The sequence below is a fragment of the Ciconia boyciana genome, chromosome 5, assembly GCF_034638445.1.
Source record: "Ciconia boyciana chromosome 5, ASM3463844v1, whole genome shotgun sequence".
Taxonomy (NCBI): Eukaryota; Metazoa; Chordata; class Aves; order Ciconiiformes; family Ciconiidae; genus Ciconia; species Ciconia boyciana.
In genome coordinates this window covers 78,250,174-78,268,863 of record NC_132938.1, presented here as the reverse complement: position 1 = coordinate 78,268,863, position 18,690 = coordinate 78,250,174, and the positions used below count along the sequence as shown (strand labels likewise).

Here is an 18,690-nt window from a genome sequence, read left to right as displayed (position 1 = left end):
GTTCACTGACGCTGCACCAGTTTGTTGCAGACCCCGAACCTGGTACAGGTAGTTCCCGTGCCAGTTTCCACAGCCCTTGCTGGCCCAGTGGGGTTTTCACTCCAGGGAAATAAGGGTTAGATTTCTGCTCCATGATAACTCTACAGTACACAGTTCCTATCCTATTTGAGACTAAAATGTTGCAACAAATCCACTCTCTTTCCAAGTGAAGCTTCTAAACGTATGCTCGCATTTGTACTTTTGCATGTCAAAAGTATGTGAAACTCTAATAATAAGACTGCAAGACTTGCATGTGCATATACAGTGTGCATGCACATGCATCCAACATGGGGGGAATAATAAATGCATGTGAAACTGTTATGGCTGTGCCCAGAATTTTGCACGTTTGCAGCTCCGGTTTGACAACTTTGTTCTTGTTCACTGCATCAAATCTAATTCAGACAAGCAAAAAATGAGTTGACCAATTTCAAGTTTAGTAATTAGTGGCAGTCAGCTCCAAAGAGGTCAAGAGCTCTAGTTTTAGGTCCCCAACTCCACTCCAGTGGACCCCTGAAATCACCAAGGGCTGAGCCTCTTAAAGATAGGTGCCGTGTTGGTGCCATTTGGTGCAAAGTCTGAACTGCTCGTGCATGTTCTGCTGTACTGCATGGGAGCAGGTTTGCTATGAGCCAGCTCTGCTGGGCTCCTGACTCAGCAGAGAGATTTGGATCATCGCCTTAAGACCCTCTTTCTCTCTGTACTGCTTAAGGAATTGGGCACATATAAATCAGGTTTTGAAGCATCAAACTTTGCAGGTCCTCCATCTTGCTCCACCCTAACTCCACACCTCTTCCTCACAGGCCCCCTGTATTTTTCCAGCAGTAGATATGAGCTGTCAAGCTCTTGATATTCTGAGCTGCCTTTAAGTGAAGGCAGGTGTCCGTCTATCATGCTTTTGACCTCTGGCCAGGCAGTTGCCTGAAAATGTATTTCTTGGTCATGCTCCACCCCACAAGGCCATTGGAATAAGACAGATCCCGGTGCAGACAGTCTCCTAAAGGTCAACACACTCACCTTGGGGACAAGAGTCTAATTCTCAAATCCTTGTTCCAATTGACTCGAAGCAAGGCCACGATTCCAGCTTTCCCACATCCCAAGGGAGAGCTACAAGCATCCTGCAGCAGGTCTGGTTCTGTCTCTCTGCTTGAAGTGGTTCCATTTGGTAGTAATATTCCCAAAGAGAGAAAATAACTCTATAGAGTAGTGGTCAGAGCACTCAGGGGGACTGTGCAAAAGGCAAGTTCAGTTCTCCGCCCCCCTGAGAGTGTGTCTGTAATTATTGATACAGAGTGGGAGTTTCAGAAAGTGTGGTTTGGGGGTTTAGCTTTGAACAACCAACTAATAATTACAGCATTTTGCACTTGAGCTGTGTGAGAAGCCTTGTCTTCTTTTTTTCAGAAAAAAATAATTCTGTATCCAACCGCATATTTCAAGCCCCAGCTGGATGGTGTTTGTTAGCCTACTTTCGATCGTCATCAAAAGCCACAGAGGAGGGAAATAAGCATCACTCATCTTACACGTTAGTAACTGGATGCCCTCTAGCGAGACTGTCACGCTCTCAGATCTATCAGTTCTTTATTCCCCTATAAGAGAGAAGAGACTTTTACACCTTTCCCTAATGTAAAAATTTAGGAGTGCATCCTGTAGTTAGGCGGAGTGTGCAATGCCCTCTGAAAGCAAAATTTTATGCCTGCTCAGCAGAAACTTTCACAGAAACTTTGGGCTGTAGTGAAGGGGCAGTCCTGGCCTTCTGTTCACTGGAGCGACTCAGAGAGGCGTGCGCCTCATCGCCCTGGGCACTGGCAGACAGCATTGCTGTTTGGTGTGACTGTCCACCCCCAGCTACGCCGTTCGTATTGATACATATGACAAAAAGGAAGCTATCTTTGCAGAGTTATCCTCAGAGAGGTTCTTTCCTCAAGCGTCAAGGATCATCCCAGCCTGTAGACCGAGCAGTTTGTTTGCTCCCCTGCACCAGGAGGCGTGCGGGTTGTTCCTGCCCGGTCACTCGTGTTGATGGATGTCTGAAGAACATCCCTAACTATCTGATTGTTTGCTCTCCCTGCCTGATTTTTGTAAAATGTGTCAGACAGCTGTGGCTAGTTTCTGTTAGCATATGTAACTAGGTTTTGAAACAACACTTGTTTTGAAGCATCTCAGGAGCAGTATTTTTCTCATCTTCGTTTGGTTTTATCCATGTAAGGAAAGAAAAATAATTTTCAAACAAATTGTAGCAGGGAGAATAAATTCTGAGTGAGCAGGGAGGCCGCTGGCAACGATACCTGGATGCAGTCTCAATCGTCCTGATTTGGCTTTAACATCGATATTTTGGGAGAATGGATGTCTGCAAAAATTGCACTACCTGAAGGCAATACATCGTGCTGATACGCTTGCAAAGACTGCCAAATGTACCAGCCAGCGCATGGAATAGATTTAAGTAGTATGGTACTGTAGAATTTTTGTTGGGCTCACAGAAAGAGTCACCCCATGTCAGAAAAATGTGTTCTGCCAGTGTTTCCATGTGTCAAATGTGGCAATGGTGAATTCTGGCCCAGAGCACTTTCTACTGCCCGAGTCTTTCTCGAAATCCGCTTATGTTATCCAAGGGTGTTTAAAAGCAGGTGTAGTGTGGCAACATTCGATTTATATGAACTCGGTGAGGACGTTTACAGGGAATTAATGGTTAACATTTCAAATGCGTGGCATGACTTCACTAAGCAGTTTGCAGGACGTGAGAGTTACTCTTCAAAACTGTCAATGACCAATTTAATTATTTTAATATTAAATGCTGCATCAGTTTATTGAAATATTTGGGCTCTGTTAGTAGGACTCTTGGCATGTGAAAGTACACAAAGGGTTTCTTCTGTTGCTTTCCCTCCATGCTCTTTTAAATACCAAGATAAGGCTTAACCTGAAAAGCCATTATTTTTCTGCAGTGTTAGAAGTTGACTCCGTGCTTATTGCTCTGAAAACAAACTCACACCTAGAGAAGTGAGAGCGTAGCACTCGTTCCCAGTTAACTGCATGAGCACCTCAAGCAATGCAAGACTCCTCCAATCTTTTGCAATCGCCTGTGCCTGGCCAGCCTGCCGTTTTACACACATTTGGCACAGGTATAACTGCAAAGAAGTGAATGGCCTTCAAGATTGCTGCCTTTATCCACTTTTCACTGTGATGTGGTGAGAAGGCACAACAATCCAGTTTCTCAAGTTGCCAGCTCAGATTACTTGAAACATCTTTGCACCCTAGATGATAGTCACATTTTGTTTTGTTTTGTTTTGTTTTCCTAAAACCAGATGAAGATTTGCTTTACTGTGGGACTGACAGGATTGTGGGACTGTACTGTGGGGCTAAGAGATGATAAAGAACTTAAAGTTGCACAGGGGAGATAACAGCAAAGGTTAGTTTAAAATTTCCATGCAATTGGCATATTTTGGAATAGAACTTGTAATTTTTTTTTCTCTTGAACTATTTTGTCTTTTACTAAAAGACCAGTACATTTTCATGTAGAAACATATTTCACTGGAAGTAATTTGCAATATTATCTCCCAAGCAGCTATCGCCCTTATCAATGCTTTGATATTTAGGTGCTTGCCAAATACAAATTGCAGTTCCACTTTCCTTTTTGTACAGTATCTGACTAGCATGAACACTCAAACTGAAAACCAGGCTTCACTGACGTCGCAGAAGGAAGGCTCTCAGCTGGATGCACATATTGCAGTGTCTGAATTGCAGCCATCCGAGAGGAATTTGCAAATGCCAGGGAAGAACCCAGCCTCCCTGTCGGCACGAAGGGGAAAAGGGATGCAAAGGATGAGGTTCACAGCCATCTGCCTCCCCCCGCCCCTGCAGCTGCCCAGGTCAGTCTGTAGGGAACATGAAGTGGGGTTGGGACTGAAGCCTTCCCCTCTGCCCCGGGTCCCAGTTCGGTACGCACTCACGCTGATGACCACTTGGATTCAGGTGCCTTGAGGGATGGGTCCTTTCTTGCAAGGCAACCCGAATCACTGCTTTGCCTCCTTTTTGGTGCTTTAGTGCAAAGGAGTTGAATCCAAGACTCCTGGAAGTGCCCCAGCTCTTATTTTTGAGAATAGAGTGAATGGGAAGAGGAGGAGAGGGGTGCAAGTGACCTGTCTCCTCTAGTGAAACCCCTCCATTTAGGGCAAGCTACTCGAGTAGGCACTAGAACAGAGCCCAGGAAAAATGTCTGCTGGGTACCTTCCTACTTCATTGATCCGAGTCATTTTCTCCAGCACAGTAAAAGGATGAAATTCCTGAATGGGCAGTTCAGCACCCGTTCCTCACACAAACCAAACTCGAGTTCGGCCATTGGCTTCAATCAGGCTCCTTTCCTCCACTGTGTATAGAAATGTAAAAGATAAAATTCTAGAAGGGACAGGAAGGATTCACAAGGGCGCTGAGAGTAACTCACACGGAACTGCAGCACTGCTGTGGGCTGCTGTCGATGCCGCTGTGCTGGTCGTCATACTCGGTGCACGTGGCTGAAGAGGCGACAAGATACCCCTATCACGTAAACTCAAGCAGCATGAGACACTTGTTCTGTTACGTTAACACTTGCAAGGTTTGTGCTAATTCAGCCACTTGCTTGACATTCCAGACTTAAGAGATTAATAGGCAAGCCAGAAATAACATTTTGTCATTGTAATGTATGTGGTAGGTATGATTGTGTGTCTTTTTCCTACCTTCAGAAGTCAGGTAATGGGGATTAGAACAGGAAAAGAGAAGTGACATGCATCATAGGTTAACAACAGTCATCAATCTCTTCCTGTGGCAGCATTAAAAAAAGTACAGTCACTCTAATAGGCTCTGGGATTCCCCATAATCAACTAGAACTTCAAATTTCCCTTTCTGAATTTCAGTGGTTAGTACTAGGAACTTTTAATCAGCATAGTGGAAGAGGGAGAGGAATTATGCGATAGACTACTGCACCTAAGAATTTCTCTCTTAGAAAGAAAAGATAAATGAAAGTGAAAATGTACTTGGTGAACCATTTAACGCTTCCAAATTATTTTTGAAAATTTAGTTCTAATAGTAAGCACACAAAGTCTTTAACTTGCAAAACAGTTTTATTTCACACTTATACAAAGTTAATAGACATTTTAAAATGCTTACAGTACTATAGGTTACATCTACTGCCACTGAATATGTTAATAGGGGACCTCACAGGTCTCTTGAGTTTTCCAGGGTCCAACACAATCCTTGTTCTCCCAGAGGTGTCAGCCTACTTCTGTACAGGTTAGAGAGGGTCTATTCAGAGTTGTTCAGAGTACAAAACTCAGAGGACTGGGGCAGAACGTGCCAGGTCCGCATCGGCATGCTGAGATGAAGATAAGGTAAATGAACACATCTCCTTTCCGCTCCTGAAACTAATTCTCCCCCTGCTGGGCCCTTACAGCTCAAGAGAGCTGAAGCAGCCGTGATGAGGAGCTAACCCAGGAGCTGGCTCTTCCGTTCTTCTACTAACCTTGCTAGTGCTGTCAAGCAGCAGAAGCTGTCTGAAGAAAAGAGGGATCTTAACAGACACTGGTGAAATACTTCTTTGCCTCCTCTTACCATTGAACCCTTCTGATGTTATGCTACCTACTTGCCACTTCACTGTGAGCAGTAACAAACTCTCCTTCAGGCGCCTTATTAGAGAGAGACGGATTATAGGATTATACCATTTCCCTGCAGTTTTGAAGCCGATTGTCTAATCGGGACCCAAGGACAAACCCTCCTGCAGAACCACCATCCATAATTGGATGTCATGTTGTGTGTCACTGCTCTGCCACCATAACACAGAAGGAAATGTGGCACTCCAGTAAGTCTTAGATTGACTGTATATGCAAGAAATATCCAAGAAAATGAAGGTACTCGTAAAAAATACCCCCCAAACTTGTGATGTCTGAAATGAATTTGGATTGCATGGATCTAAATATATTCAGTGTTCCACAGATGTCCAAGGTGAGCTATTTTCTCACGTCAGATGCGAGTCCTGTAAACAGCCAAAGACAAAGTTTACCCTAGTGCACCACAGAACGCAACTTTTTAGGTACCTAACTTCCTGGCATCACAGCAGCTCTGTAATGTCTTGGGAGTAAGAACAACAGCGCAAGATGTTGGCTGGTTATACAATAAACTTTGATAATCCAAGCAGGTTACATTCAAGTAAACTAGGTTTCAGGTGATCAGATAAACAGAAGAACATCTACTGATGGCGCACAGCTCCAAATGAAGAACCAAATCTGGTTATCTACGTTTGCTTCCCATTAGGTCCAAAACCAACTTGCCATGGGAAAACAGTGTTTCATACAGAAATACAGACAGATATGCAATTGGTTTTAGAGTCTTTCATGGAAATAAACAAAAGGAGACAAAAAACAAAAGATAACCTAAAAGTCTTAAAAGGAATAAAAATACTGTGCTTGTACCTTCATTCTGTAGCCTTAGGAAAGTCAAAAGTGGCCTTTCCCAGCAGCAGTAGGAATCTTCCCATCTCAAGTGAAATATCTTTTAGTTAAATAGTTGAAACACAGCATTCTTTATCCAAAATGGCAATCAATAAAATGGTCGAGGTGGAGAGGAAGGGACCCTGCCTTGCAGGTTCAGTTCACCCTTCCTTTTCACTTCTGCAATATTTCATTTTAACAGTTCTGGGTGCTGAAGCCCCCCTTCCCCAATTAACGTGGCTGAAAAAGAAGAATGAACCAAAAATCTGTCCTTTTCAGACTTTCTTTGTATGGCAGAAAATATCCAGGAGGCACAAGCCCAGTTTTTAAGTCTTTTCCAGGTTATCTTTTGGAGCAGCTGTATAGCAAGGCAACAAATACTAATATAAGCTAGTTTTCTTCATGATTCTCAAAAATTCTTGCTCGCTTACTTCTCCATCTCCATCTCGATCAGCTTCATCAATCATTTCCTACAAAACACATTGTACATTTGATCAGGCACTGGACTCAAAACACAAGATCTTCCATTCACTAAAACAACAAAAAATCAGAAGCACTTCATGTGAAAACATAACTATGTATTTGATTGTTCTTCATATTTCTGACTTCTCAGCCCTTTTTGTATAGGCATACATTTCCACCCAGTCCTTAGGAGCTACAGGATTGGTCTGTGCCTGTTAGAAAAGCTCTGGCAAATCAGAATTTACCTGAAGTTCTTCATCTGTTAAATTTTCTCCCAGCTCCTTGGCAACCCTTTTCAAGTTTTTGAATGAAATTTTTCCCGTCCCATCATCATCAAATAATCTGAAAGCTTTCAAGATTTCTTCTTTTGAATCCTTTTCACTCTAAAACAAGAGTAAAACATACATTAATTAGAAAACACCTGCCACCGAGATACTCCTTTTCAGTATTTTTTTTATGCCATCGCAAGAACTTATATTAAGAATTCCTACCATTTTTTGCGTCATCATAGCCAAAAAGTCTTCAAAGTCAATGGTGCCGCTTCCTTCTTTGTCAATATCTGCTATCATTTTCTTAATTTCTTCCTTCTTTGGCTCAAAGCCTAAAGCACGCATCGCAACCTGCGCCAAAAAGCAATTCTGTTAGGAGGCCACCAGAATTACAGTGTCAGCAGCTGCACTAAAGCTTCTTTAATTTCCTTGTCCAAAACTGTAACAATAACTCACTGCAATGAAAACATCTTGATATCTCTTACCAGCTTGTTTCATCTTTCCAAACAGTAATAGTGTAGGTTTGATATTCTTAGGACTCAGACTTATTTTCTCTTTAGATCCATGTGGAACATGGATATATTTCTGAAACGAAGAGAAACTTTCTGTGTCTGAATTAGGTAAAGGTTCCAATCTACGTAGTTCCTAAAGGGACTGGATTATCAAAATGGGACTTCAGGGGAGGTTGGAGACCAGAGACGTGATCTCGCTCCATTTGAAATTAAGGGCAGCATGCCCATTAATTTTGATGGGTGCAGAATTACACACAGTTAACTTATACAGTCCAGTACACAAAGACAGAAGAAATCCATATGCATAGCTCTTGGCACTTCGGGCTAGGTGGTGGGGAGAGGGGAGCGGAAGGGGGCGGGAACTGACAGTACTCCGTAAGTGTCTCAGCCTCAGCAAAGCAAAGGCTGACTGCTGTGCTAGTTGAGGAAGAGAAAAGCAAACCTTCTGAGCCTTACAGAGCACAAGCAAAGTATTACTGTAAAAACAGTTATGTAGATTGCTGTAGAAATGCTTAATATTAACATTGTTTAAAACCAGGCTCTGGCATTTCACCAACAAAGAACAATGATTTTGCTGCTTGTGTGTTTATTAGTAATTTCACAGTCCTGGTGTGGCCAGATGATTGCAGCATATTTAATTCAGAGACTGAGGTTTCAAGAACACGTAACTAGAGGAAGATCTGAATTGTGAACATTCATTCTTCCTATATGCTCTAGTGGAAATCAATAGTTAATATTAAGCAGAAATTTTCTCACTAAACACTCTTCTACTGGAAAGTGCCAAACTCACCAGAAACTTAACATTTAACTGAAGTGCGTTTTCTGACCAGTTTCTTGCAATGGGACAACTGAAAATGTTCCATTTTGTCTTTCAGAGGGGAACGCTTTCTATTGTAAGATACCCACTATTTTGAATTAATTTTGAAAAAGAAAAACAGCATTAAATGGTTGATGCTAAAATGTTTCGGTCCATTTTAAGAACTATATTTTAACATGTATAATCTGCGTTCAGAGAACACACTCTCCTTAACCAAGCATAAGTGTTTCCAAATAAATCCTGAGATAAGCTACAGGCTTAGGTAACTCATGCTTCTATGTTACATACACAGAAACGGAGGCAGAGTATGTGTACGTGAGAAATGCAGATCAAGGAGATAATTAAGATAAAAGGTTCACACTTAAAAAAATATCAGACACACAAAAACACAGGGAGAGAACGGAGAATAATTTTTCCCCTTGTACTACTGTGCGTATGCATGTGCATGCACACACACACACACACACAACCTGAATTGCTACTGAAATGCAACTCAGATCTCTGGTTTATTTTTTTTTAATTAAAAACCAAGTAACTTTTGGATTACGTATATGAAAATATGGTTGTACCTTTCCTGAATGTGTGCAAAATCTGTGTTTTTAGTTCTAAGATGAAGAAAAAATTTTATATTCTGACATTCATCCTGAAACAACAAAAGTCCACTTCCCAGAAACAATGATCTCAGCCAGTCATGAAAACTGAAATGTGTACTGTGTGTACCTAAACAGAGGAACTGTTTAGTTCCTCTAATGCTCAGATATTCAAAGCTACCTGACCTACTACCCATGTATTAGAGAAGCCTGTCTGCTCTGAAGTATTACATACAGAGCTTTCTCAAGTTAACCATGTAGTACACCCCAAATTCAGTCATGACAGCAAGCCGTTATTCTTGTTCGTACTCCAAAACTATTTTAAAATAGTTAGGGCTGGACAAACAGAAAAAGCAGCTACAATTTTGAGATCAAAGATATTTCCATCCAAGGAAAAAAGTTTGAAAACCTTCAGTTCTTTTATGTCGATGCTTCCAGATCCATCAGTATCAAACAAATCAAAAGCTTCTCTGATCTCCTGCTTTTGCTCTTCTGTAAGTTCAGGTTTCAAGCCACTTTTCTTCCGCTGGGCTGTACTTAAGCCAGGTTTTCTGTAGTTGGATGCCTTCAGAAAGTGAAGGAAAGAAAAGATAAGAAAGAGCCCACTCCGTGGAAAATTCAGAACACAACTAAATTGTAAATAACAACAGTAAAGCTGTAGCAGAAGTGAGAGACATTCTTTGCTGCAAGTGGTAGACATTGGGTCTCTGTGCTCATTTTCTTAGGTTATTCTAGAAAGAAAACAAGCTGAAGACTTTGTTACTGGGGAATATACATTTGGGCTTCATGTTTTCTGTTTTAAACAGAAAGATCATCAATTAAAAGAGTAATGCCAGAAAAAGAGGCAGGCAGTCTGCAAATGAACACTCCACTGAGGTGACTAAGATCCTCTGCACCTCCTGCCGGTTGCCTTGATGCGTCAGGAGTGGTTTCACCTGGAACACGTAAGTCATCCTCACAGCTAAAAAGGTTGGTTGTATAGGGTCTTGACTGTAAATGGGACTCAAATTCAGCCACGCCTCAAAGTCAGCACTGAAGTGCGATGTCCAAGAGCATTTGCTCTGTTGGAGCAAAGTTTAAAAGGGAGCTGTGTAGTTCTAGCCTGCCTGCCCACCAACTAGCTGTGGTGCTAGGTAACAACATGCTGTGGCAGCAGTAAGATCAACACAAAATCTGCCCCAGGAGAGCTAACCTGCTTGTGCTGAGCTGGTGCATTATTATCCAGGAAACTTCTGAGACCTTCCCTGCTTCTGGTGTAAGCTAGTGCAGTACAGAGTGTTTTCCCGCCACCACCCGCCTGTTGAGCAGGAAGGATGTTTTCCTCCAGTATAGGTTTTCTTCTAAACCAGCAGCAGGCAGATTTTAGTCCTTTCATCTTGAATCTGCACAGATTCATGGAAGGAAGGGCAGTCCCTCACACCCCCAACTTTTACTGGTTGGACTTTATAGAAGTAAGTAAAACAAATACCAAGAAAGGAATTTGTTTTCTAGCTACTGCTGAGCAATCTGTTACCTCTGCTGAATTGTTACCATTTTTTGGCTGGGATCGCTCTTTTAAATACCCAGTGTGCAACACAGAAGATTGCATTTTGTTGTATTTGGAAATGAAATTTCATTTTTAAATATGGTTTGTCCCTCCCAGGTTGGATTGCAAACCAGTTTGTCTGGCACATCTCTGACTTTTCCCTGCTATTAACACAGGCGTCAGATTTTTACTCCTTATATTCCGCTCTAGGAGAAACACACGAGACCTTTTCCTGCCTATAAAGAAAAAAATGCTAACACACTACCTGAACCTTTTTTCTTGCATCCTGCATATACACCTACAAATCTAGCGAAAATGTTGAAGATCCTGAGGATCAGCATGTGCATTGCTTCCTGTTCCATTTATTTCAAAACTGAGTTGTGCGAATCCATTTTACGTTTCATCTTCTCGCCCGGCCAATGCCATTTTCACGTGCCACACGCCACAGGGGACCGAATGAAGTGGAGGACGTCGGTAAGCTGTGCTAAGCCTAACCAGGCACGTTTCCTCCGGCTTACCCCACACCCTGAAAGAAGGTGACATATTTTGCGATTCTTGAGTGGTTTCTCGGGGGTGTTTTTCATAGTGCCAGGTTTGGGGGGGGGGGGGGGGGGGGGTGTCTCCTTTCCCTTTTCGGCCGGGGTGTCGACTTCCGCGTTGTGCGAGGAAACCAAGCAGCGGAGACGGCCTTGGCAGCCCGCGCGGTCCCCACGCCAGCTCCCCACAGCCCTTCGAGCCAACGGCTGCCTGTCTGCCCGTCCGAGGCCGGGGAACGACAGAGTGCTCCGGGGCCCTGGGGAACCCCAACCCCAGCCCCAGCCCCGGCCCCGGCCCCGGCCCCAGCCCGCGCCGCGGGCACAGGCGGGAAGGCGCAGAGGGGCTCAGCCGGCAGCTTGCACCAGCCGATCCGCGGGAGGTGGCGTGGGGAAGGGGAGCCCGCGGCGAGGGGAAGGACGCTCACCATCTGGCCGCGGCCGCAGGGACGCCGCTCCGGGACGCGACGGGACAGCCCACTCGGCCCCGCTGCTCCTCAGGGCCCGGCCCGCCTCACGGAGGCGAGCGCACCCACCGCCAGCACGCAACGAACACGGGCCGTCCAATGAGCGAGCCGGACGTACCGGGGAACCCGCCCCCCTCCCTTAGCCCGGGCCAATGGCACGCGGCGGGCTTCGTGATGTCAGCGAGAGCGCAGCGCAAACAAACCGCGGCGGTGTCCTGGCAACGGGGCGCAGCGCGTGCGGCGGCGGTTGGCGGCGCGCGGCGGAGGCGCCCGTTGCTGTGGCCGGCCCACCTCACCTCACCTCACCTCACCTCTTCTCAGTTCGCCTCAGCCCAGCCCAGCCCAGCCCAGTCGGTGGGGAGCGGAGGAAAATACAGCCGAATCGGTGAGGAACCAGCACCTGCCTGCTGTGGGGCCGGCGAGGGGCCTGAGCCGGCCCTCCAGCCGGGAGGAAGTGGCCGGGCCGCTACCAGGCCTGAGCAAGGGCAGCTCCGGGGCGCCTGCTGAGCGGCCTCGGCTCCTGCTGGGGTGCCCTCCGCCTTCCCGCTTGCGTGCTGGCTGCTTTCCACTTCCAGACTGCGAGTGAGGCGGGGCTGGTTCACCACGGGCGTTTGGGTTCGGCTATACTAATCTAGGGAGCTCTTTCTCTTCCCACGTTAGTAGTAATAGTGCTGGTTCCTAGGTGGACCAGGTAAGTCGTGACAGTTACCAGAACGCTTGGTGGTTTAGCTGCAAGCAGAGCATTTTCTACCCGTTTCTCATTCATTGTGCACCAGTGCTGCCACAAGAGAAAGTGCGTGCATGCAGGACTCTTTTTTTGCCAACATTTCACAGAAATACATTAATTTGGAAAACTGATGTAAAACTTTGTTGTATTAGTTTTGCCTTCATGGTTGCAGTGCTGTAAGACAAAGTGAGTAATAAGTGTTTGGCATACCTCTTGTATCCCCGTGTTCTTCATTTGAGACCCCTAAACCCCATGTGTGTAAACATAAACTGAACTTAAGGTTGAGTTTTATTTTGGTTGCAGAGACAGGTGATGAGGCAAGCAGCAGTAGCTCAGCACGTGAGTCAGCTCAGCAGAAGCCATCTGTAGTTGGTGTCTCACGCATGGCTGTCCTTCACTACCAGTTTGTTCATTCATTCTCCAGGATGCCTCCTTCTCTTTGCTGGCCTCACTTGTGTTTGACTCCGAAATGTAATTCCACTCGACCCTTTACCGTTTCCACCTCAGACTGGATGGAAAGAGGTAAAAGGTCAGGGGAGGGCAGAGATGAAAAGTCAAATTTTGGGTCTGCTGTATATTTGTTCCTACAGCATAGGATAGTGTGATGTTCTTGCCAAAATAACATACATAAAAAAAAAAAAAGGGGGGGTAGGGGGGGAAGTATTACAAATCACACGTGCCAGAGGTTGTGCAAGCAAGGAAATAAAACCATTCTTTCCTGTAAGTGCATGCCCTGCCTTCATCTGGTTTTGCAGCCAAGCCCTGGGTCCATTTGGTTCAGGTTTATGGATCTGCAGGAGTACAGGCAGGTGTCCAAAATGAAGGTACAGTTTTAAAGTACGAGTTTAAGCTAAAAGTAAGGGGCACATTTTTCAACTTAAATTTCAGCAAAAATTTTAGCTAAGCAACTTGTAGGTGGCTGCATTGAGGTTTGGTGGAAGTGTGTTGACTTGATAGAAGGTGCTGCACTATAATTAATCTGTCTCACAACCAGTCTTGGTTTCACATTTGTTGAAATAAAAACACCATTCTCATAAGACAGTGGCTCATATTGCTGAGCAGAACCTTCATTTGGGAGTGACTGGAGAGTAAGAAGTTCACTGTACGGGAAAATGGAAACCCCTTTCCCACCAGTCCTTCCATAGTTGTCTCCCATCCAAACAGCAACATGGCCGTCTGCCCAGAACTACGTGCCAAGGACCTAGGTAGTGAGAGAGCATTACTTGGCCTTTCAGCATAGCTAATTTAGCTCTTTCCTAAATTTTATGAGGATAACCACAAATTGGTTATTTGTTCTATCAAAACAAGAGCAGGTTGAGAAATGACCATATGAGTTGAGAACTGCTTGAATTCAGAAACAGTGATCTCAAAAAAAAAAAAAACCAACAACAAAAAAACCCCCCCAAACCTCGTCCCCCCAAAAAAAACAAACGAAACCAAAAAACCCCACCCCACCCCCACCTGCCAAAAAACCCCAACCAAAATTACAATCTTAGTAAATCCTTAAGAGAAATCAGATGGAATGAGTTTTGGGGGGAGTAGGGGAAATCTTTCATATTGGATTCCATGATCCAATGATTATTATTTAATCATGTCCTTTTTTTTTTTGTTTGCTTCAAAATAAACTACTTGAGATATTAAGCTAAGGATTCCAGTTAAGAAAAAAGAGGCTTTTTTATTATTACTATTGGAAGTATGGATACAGATACATAGTATAGCTAGACCATTATCACAAGAGATTGCCAAGAAAAATTGCTAGAAAAACCCTTAAGCAGGTTGGATGGAGGTTTTCAGATGTGCATTCCCCATGCAGTTTTAAAGTCAAAAGTATTTGCTTATCTAAAGTTCTTTTCTTAAATTGTTAATTACGGATAACTATAGAGTAAAATAATTTCTTGGTTAAAGATTCTTTTGGTACTTCAAGATGTATCTAGTAATTGAAGGGAAATTCTGTTGTCTCTTTGGGCTAGACTAGAACTTTAGGTCTGTCAGCATATAAAGGTTATTTCTGACTGCCTACTCTGCTTTTTAAATTAACACTTTGTCTTCATTTGAGTTAATATTCAGATGGATTTTCATTGAGTGGGGTAGAAAAAGAGGTTTTTTTGGATTTAGAATAGCTATGCAAAGGGACCTTTAGGGACATGAAATAAATTATTTGAATTTAAGCATAAAAGGTATATGGCTAAGGCTTCTTAATTCTTGGTGTGTATACTTTTTCATTTAAAAAAGAAAAAAAAAAAAGGAAGCTTTAGTTTAATCCATGTGGTCTGCCACAGGAGTGTGGTGTGGAAGGGATTTCAAGGGAAAGAAGACTTGGTTTTGGCACGTTAAAACTGAGTAGTAGATCAAAACTTTAAAGTCTTGGCAGTTTGCTTTGTGAGATATAAAGAAGTGGCATTCCTTTTCATGGACATTTAATGAAGTATTGATGCATGCTAAATGGAATAAATAGAATTGGAATAAAATAAGTTTGATGACGTTTTTCCAGATTTGAAAGTTAAAGTCAGTAGTATAACTGTTGGTACCAGGATGGATCTGTACAGAGCGCTTTGGTTTTGCACACAATTGTCCATTCTGCTCTAAGGACCTTTTGCTCTAAGTAAGGCAAATAACTGAAATTCCAGATAGCCGATCAGGAGAGAAGTGGTAGTTCTATAGAATCTGTACTGCTTCATGTTTAAGAAACCACTGGAATTAACAGCACTGTACTATCTGCCAGCCAGAAAAAATTCCATGGTATTTTAGCAATGCATCATTTCAGCAACTATGTGCATCGATATCTCATAATAAGTGCACAGGATGAGGAATTGTTTTATACAGCCAGCCTCACAGGAGAGCTGTGTTAAATGTTAGACTGTTAATTTAATTTTTTGGTGATATATGCTTCGGAGTGCTGTGAAGATGGGGCAATAAGTTTGTGTTCTGTTCACAGATGCTACCTGCTGCCCATGGCTTTCAGGGATGTGAATGCAAGAAGACATATTGGACTTCAGCAACTCTCAGCCTTAGCGTTAGCTGGAAGAACATTATTGGGGCCGATGAAATCATGTAAATTCATTGTGGATGAAAGCACCAACCAAAGCACATTGATTTGCTCTGCTGTTAGACTGATTGAAAGTTTGGATTTAACCAGTGCTGCCGGACAGCTTCTTAATGAAACCATTCAGGCACAAAACAAGGAGTTTAAGACTGGGATGAGTACCCTGTTGTTTCTCATTGGTGCATGGAGCAATGCCATACTGGAGTGCCTCCAGCAGAATGTTCCTATTTCAGCAATTGTATCTCTGATGTCTGAGGGGTTGAACTCTTGCTGTGAGAGAGTCCAGTGTCTTCAAATATCAATACAGGATGTAAATAAAGAGCTGTGTTCTAGCAGTGTTAGGCCAAGTGCTTTTAAAAGCAAAACTTGCCAAACTGGACATGACAGTCTTCTAAATCCTCAGAGTTTCCTGTATTTTCAGAAAGATATTTCTGTACCAGAAGAAGTAATTCCAATAAATTCTCGTTCCCGTCAAGAAGATGGTTGTAATTTTAACAAGTGCTTGGTTTCACCTTTGGCCGGCCTTGGTTCAATAGCTTCTCTTGTCAAACCAGCAGGTGACAAAAGTACATCTGTGATTTCTGGAAGTGGTGTTATCGCATCCAGCTATAACAAACACAAGTTAACCCATAGCAGATACTTCAGCACTCTAGGAAAAAGCCATTTTTCACATCAGCAAGATAATTTTCAGGGATACCTTTCAGGACAATCAGCAGATCCATGTGAATGTTATGGTTTGGGACACCTGGCAATGACTCTGAGCCATGGAAATCAGGCTAGCATGAAACTGCTACAAAGCATTGTTGCATATCAACAAGAGAGAGCAGAATGCAGTGGCTCTTCCCAGTTTAACATTGCAGAGGTTGTGACATGCTGTTTGCTGGGCCTGCCTGAAAGCTATTCTTGTGTCTCCCCAGGCTTTGTCACGCTAGTATCACCAGAACAAGCCACAGTTATCAAATACATTGAAGACAAACCCCTTCGGATTCTGCTAGTGGACGGTGACCTAACTGAACAATATCGTCACTTAGGTTTTAATAGACCACGTAATGTAAGGACCATATTGGAGCATCCTAGCCTACAGGAAGGCAGAGCGGGGGACTTGTGGCTAAGCAGAATGTTAGATATTCTGATAAATTTTGAAGTAAACTTGGTTTTGGTCAAAGGAAATGTGTGCGAAAACTTAATGGAAAGATGCATAGCAAACAGTATATTGGTAATTGGTTCTGTGACTCGGGATGTGTTGTGTGCCTTTGGGGAGGTCACCAGTGCCCAGCCAGTGACATACCTCACCCAGCTGAATTCTTCTTGTGTGGGGAATGGGGCGCAAGTGGAGCTGTGGAAGACCTGCGATGGGCGTGCAATGGATCTGGGTGAGCTTGTGCCAGCCAGGGTAAAAGTGCAAGGAATTCCCCTGCTCACGGCCGTGCTTACCACTACTGTAGCTTCAAAGATGCAGCTCATTGAAGACCAGTTCTGGACTTTAGTGTATCGACTCCATCATGCTTTAAATGATGAGAAGGTTTTTCTTGGTGGTGGTGCAGTGGAGCTCTTGTGCCTTAGTCACATTCGGATGCTTGCAGAACAGCCTTTACAGCCAGCAAATAAAAATGCTGTGAAAGAGTTTCACAATCCTTGGCTGGCAGCATCTGCGACAGAGTATAAATCAGTTGTGCTCCAAGCATTAGCAAGCGGCTGGAAGCAGTATCTTTCAGTGGTTATGTGTAACACTGCAAAAGCTGCATCGGAGTTGGAAGCATGTACCTCAATTGATCATCACCTCAAAAAAGCAGCTGGCTGTGGCTCTCCCTCAGCATATATATTGAAAGAGTTTAGAAGAGGTGATCTCCTCGGGGGTGGTTCTGGTCTCTTCGCTGACCATGGAGAGGGTTTAAAGGTTTATGATAATGTTACAGCCAAGACAGAGGCATGGCGGAGAGCTCTAGACTTGGTGTTACTAGTGCTTCAAACAGATGCTGAAATTATCACAGGTCCCAAAAGGAATCAGCTATTGAACTCACACATGTCAAGTGAATTTACGTTTTTATAGGACTTGCAGGCTTTATTTATAAGTCCATGAGTCAGTGGAAGAAGTCCAGGTGCAACCTACATTTCTTCATAGTTCAGAGGTGATTATGACTTTAGAGTGTAACAGCAGAAATCAGAATGTGAGGCAGTCACAAGGTAGATATAATTTCCCATTTCTAGAAACAGGAGTTAAATAACAAACAAAAATCACTTGTGGGTTTACCTCTAACCCCAGCTGTGCATTTCTAACTAATGATATTGTCTGTATGGATAGATTAATCCAGTCAAACTGACTTCTCTAATCTTATTTAGCAGAGCAGATGTGCAGGTTTTTTTTCATTATAACGAGGAGCACTGGGCAGGTGGGTGCGTCGAGTCTAGTTGGAGAAAAGTTTGATACCTTGGATATGCTTATGTTCTGAACATGCACTGTCTGTATAAGGTATTTGGACTTGTGTTCTGTACATTATTCTTGTTTAATGTCTTTTAATGTCTTCTAAAGAAGGGTAGGGATTTCTTATGTAACATTGGCATACTTTTGTTAAATGAAAGAATATATATAACGTAATTAATATCTTGCTCTTAACTCTTACATTTGCAATGTACAGAAATTAAACTTGCAATAATTTATGAGCGTTACATTTTATGCTGAGAGATTGTATTAGTATATTCTACTTTTGCATATTTATATGGGCCATATATCTCCTATTTTCAAACCTATACCCTTTGGTATGTCTCTCACTTTGACATAAATTCAGGCTGAATCCTCCCTTTTGGTATTATAGAATGGATGTATCTCTACACAAAATTTTCTTTTACATCGCGAGTTGGATTTTTAGATTATTTCCTTTGGGCTCTTTTGGTTATCCTTGCAGAGAGCAAAGTGTTGTATGTTTTAGCTGTTGACTAAAAACTGAAAATGGATCTATCATGATGATTGAGGCAAGGCATTTTTACTGTGTTTCAGCACTTCAAATTTGAAAGCAGAGCCATGGAGAACTGGCACTTTGTTGCAAAAAAGAGGTGTGTAACTATGGAGATATTTTTTCTGAAATTGGAATTGTGAATCACACCTTAAGTGAAATGTCTCTCCAGTCTGTGAAAACAGAATGGAAAAAGAATGGAAATGGTGATACTAAAGCAGATTCTTGCTTTTAGGAACTTTCTCATTAAAATGCTCATGGCTGGCAGTACTTGGGTTAAGCACTTAGTCGTTGTGATTGCTGGTG

The 18,690-nt window shown here is 43.1% G+C and overlaps 2 protein-coding genes across 5 annotated transcripts; one reads left to right on the top strand and one right to left on the bottom strand.

The window, feature by feature from the left end:
* Positions 1-5,116: 5,116 nt before the first annotated feature.
* LOC140652248 (uncharacterized) lies at positions 5,117-11,763 on the bottom strand. 2 transcript variants are annotated; one of them, XM_072862753.1, is made up of 6 exons: positions 11,625-11,735; positions 10,929-11,189; positions 9,548-9,703; positions 7,442-7,570; positions 7,196-7,333; positions 5,117-6,958 (listed from the first exon to the last, which is right to left on the bottom strand). In XM_072862753.1, exons 2-6 carry the CDS (start codon positions 10,953-10,955, stop codon positions 6,869-6,871), a joined length of 540 nt encoding a protein of 179 aa, XP_072718854.1. In that variant the 5' UTR covers positions 10,956-11,189; positions 11,625-11,735; the 3' UTR covers positions 5,117-6,868. The 2 variants fall into 2 exon arrangements, with proteins under 2 accessions (XP_072718854.1, XP_072718855.1); XM_072862754.1 differs by lacking the exon at positions 10,929-11,189 and having other exon boundaries at positions 11,625-11,763.
* Positions 11,698-18,399, top strand: BBS12 (Bardet-Biedl syndrome 12). 3 transcript variants are annotated; one of them, XM_072862750.1, is made up of 4 exons: positions 11,915-12,048; positions 12,694-12,729; positions 12,815-12,912; positions 15,326-18,399. In XM_072862750.1, exon 4 carries the CDS (start codon positions 15,342-15,344, stop codon positions 17,481-17,483), a length of 2,142 nt encoding a protein of 713 aa, XP_072718851.1. In that variant the 5' UTR covers positions 11,915-12,048; positions 12,694-12,729; positions 12,815-12,912; positions 15,326-15,341; the 3' UTR covers positions 17,484-18,399. The 3 variants fall into 3 exon arrangements, with proteins under 3 accessions (XP_072718849.1, XP_072718851.1, XP_072718850.1); XM_072862749.1 differs by lacking the exon at positions 12,694-12,729; XM_072862748.1 differs by lacking the exons at positions 12,694-12,729; positions 12,815-12,912 and having other exon boundaries at positions 11,698-12,048; positions 15,326-18,397.
* The last annotated feature ends 291 nt before the right edge of the window (positions 18,400-18,690 follow it).

Bases quoted from the DNA above. Each gene is read 5' to 3' on its own strand.
- LOC140652248 (XM_072862753.1), bottom strand. From the start codon at position 10,955: ATGCAGGATGCAAGAAAAAAGGTTCAG. The intron at 7,334-7,441 runs GTAGGAATTCTT...CTCTTGTTTTAG, and splicing joins CTATGATGACGCAAAAAATG to AGTGAAAAGGATTCAAAAGA. The intron at 6,959-7,195 runs GTAAATTCTGAT...TGTGTTTTGTAG, and splicing joins TAACAGATGAAGAACTTCAG to GAAATGATTGATGAAGCTGA.
- BBS12 (XM_072862748.1), top strand. From the start codon at position 11,816: ATGGCACGCGGCGGGCTTCGTGATGTCAGCGAGAGCGCAGCGCAAACA. The intron at 12,049-15,325 runs GTGAGGAACCAG...TTCTGTTCACAG, and splicing joins AGGAAAATACAGCCGAATCG to ATGCTACCTGCTGCCCATGG.